Below are 1,672 nucleotides of genomic sequence, written 5' to 3'. Positions count from 1 at the left end.
CTCCTCTGCCGTCTCGTGCTCTCTTCTTTCCTCCTCTGCCCTCCCTTCCTTCCCTTGCCCTCCCTTGCCCTCCCTTGCCCTACTCTGCCCTCCATTTCCCTCCCTTGCCCTCCCTTGCTTTACTCTGCCCTCCATTTCCCTCCCTTGCCCTACTCTGCCCACCCTTGCCCTCCTTTGCTCTCTCCTGTCCTCCTCTGCCATCCCTTGCTATCCTCTGCCCTCCTCTGCCCTCCCGTTCCCTCCCTTGCCCTCTCCTGCTCTCCTCTGCCGTCTACTGCCCTCCTCTGACATCCTTTGCTCTCCTCTGCCCTCCTCAGACTCCCTTACCGTTTCCTCCCCTCCTCTGCCCTTCCTTGCCTTCCCCCGACCTCTCTGCTGTACCTTTCTCTCCCTTGCCCTGTCCTGCCGTCCCTTGCTCTCTCTTGTCCTCTCCTGCTCTCCGCTGCCATCCCTTGCTCTCCTTTGCCATCCTCTGCCCTTCCTTGCCCTGCCCTGCCATCTCCGCCGTCCCTTGCTCTCCTCTGCCCACCCTTGCATTCCCTTGCCCTCCTCTGCCATCCTTTGCTCTCCTTTGCCCTCCCGTTTCCTCCCTTTCGAAAGGGAATTCCCTCCCTTGCCCTACTCTGCCATTGCCCTCTCCTGTCCTCCTCTGCCATCCCTTGCTATCCTCTCCCCTCCTCAGGTCTCCCTCGCCCTCTCCTGCCCTCTCTGTCGCGTCATATGACTGTAGCATCGAACAAAACACGTGTGTACGGCCGTACCGTTCCTTGCTCTCCTCCGCCCTCCCTTGCCCTTTCCTGCCCTCCTCTGCCCTTTCTTGCCTCCCTTGCCCTCTCTGCCGTCCCTTGCTTCCCTTGCCCTCTCCTGCCGTCCCTTGCTCTCCTCTGCCCTCCTCTGCCCTTCCTTGCATTCCCTTCCCTCCCTTGCCCTACTCTGCCCACCCTTTCCCTCCCGTGCCCTCTCCTGTACTCCTCTGCCGTCCCTTGCCCTCTCCTGCACTCCTTGCCCTCCTCTGCCCTCCTCTGCCCACTCTTGCTCTCCCCTGTCCTCCTCCGCCCTCCCTTGCCCTTTCCTCCCCTCTTGCTCTCTCCTGTCCTCCTCTGCCCTCCCTTGCCCTCTCCTCCCCTCTCTGCCATGGTTGGTGTAGGTGGCTTGTGATTGTGGAGAAAAGGTGGGATAGCAGTGAAGGAGAGTGGCTTGGAGGTGGACAGTAGGAGATGCTGGTCCCGGACGGTCAGGGTCAGGAGGGGAGGGATCTCAGTGTAGTAAGCGGGAGCAGGCAGTGCCTGTGTGCCATGCCTTTCTCGGGCGTCTTACGAGGCCCTAAGTGCTTTTGTTCTGTCTTATACTGGGCTGCACCTGGAAGCCCGCAATCCCCAGGAGGACACTGCTGTACAGACTATTTCTTTGCCTGGATGGGTAATGGAGCAGTGAGGTAATGGTGGCCATGCTGGGTAGGTGTATGTTGCTAGTGTTCTGTTAACAGCTGGCCTGAAAGGTTGCCTACCCAGGGGCCAGGAGGGTGTTCCCATTACCGGGGTGAGTGCTGCAGCTGCATGCCCACCCCTGCACTGTAATTTTCCTCAGTCCAGGTGCTCATCCTTTCTCACCCTGCAGGGTGAGCATCCCATCGCGAACGTGGTGGGATCCTTACACAAAGGTCTTAGTGTAA

General features: G+C 59.8%; 1 protein-coding gene across 1 annotated transcript; it reads right to left on the bottom strand.

The window, feature by feature from the left end:
• Nucleotides 1–313: 313 nt before the first annotated feature.
• VOLCADRAFT_99863 (uncharacterized protein) lies at nucleotides 314–1,136 on the bottom strand (the record flags this gene model as incomplete). The annotated part of the gene is made up of 2 exons (XM_002958527.1): nucleotides 314–724; nucleotides 942–1,136. 2 exons carry the CDS (start codon nucleotides 1,134–1,136, stop codon nucleotides 314–316), a joined length of 606 nt encoding a protein of 201 aa, XP_002958573.1.
• Nucleotides 1,137–1,672: the final 536 nt, after the last annotated feature.

The sequence above is a fragment of the Volvox carteri genome, assembly GCF_000143455.1.
Source record: "Volvox carteri f. nagariensis unplaced genomic scaffold VOLCAscaffold_97, whole genome shotgun sequence".
NCBI lineage: Eukaryota > Viridiplantae > Chlorophyta > Chlorophyceae > Chlamydomonadales > Volvocaceae > Volvox > Volvox carteri.
The sequence above is the reverse complement of the archived record's forward strand: the minus strand, read 5'-3'. Positions and strand labels throughout refer to the sequence as shown.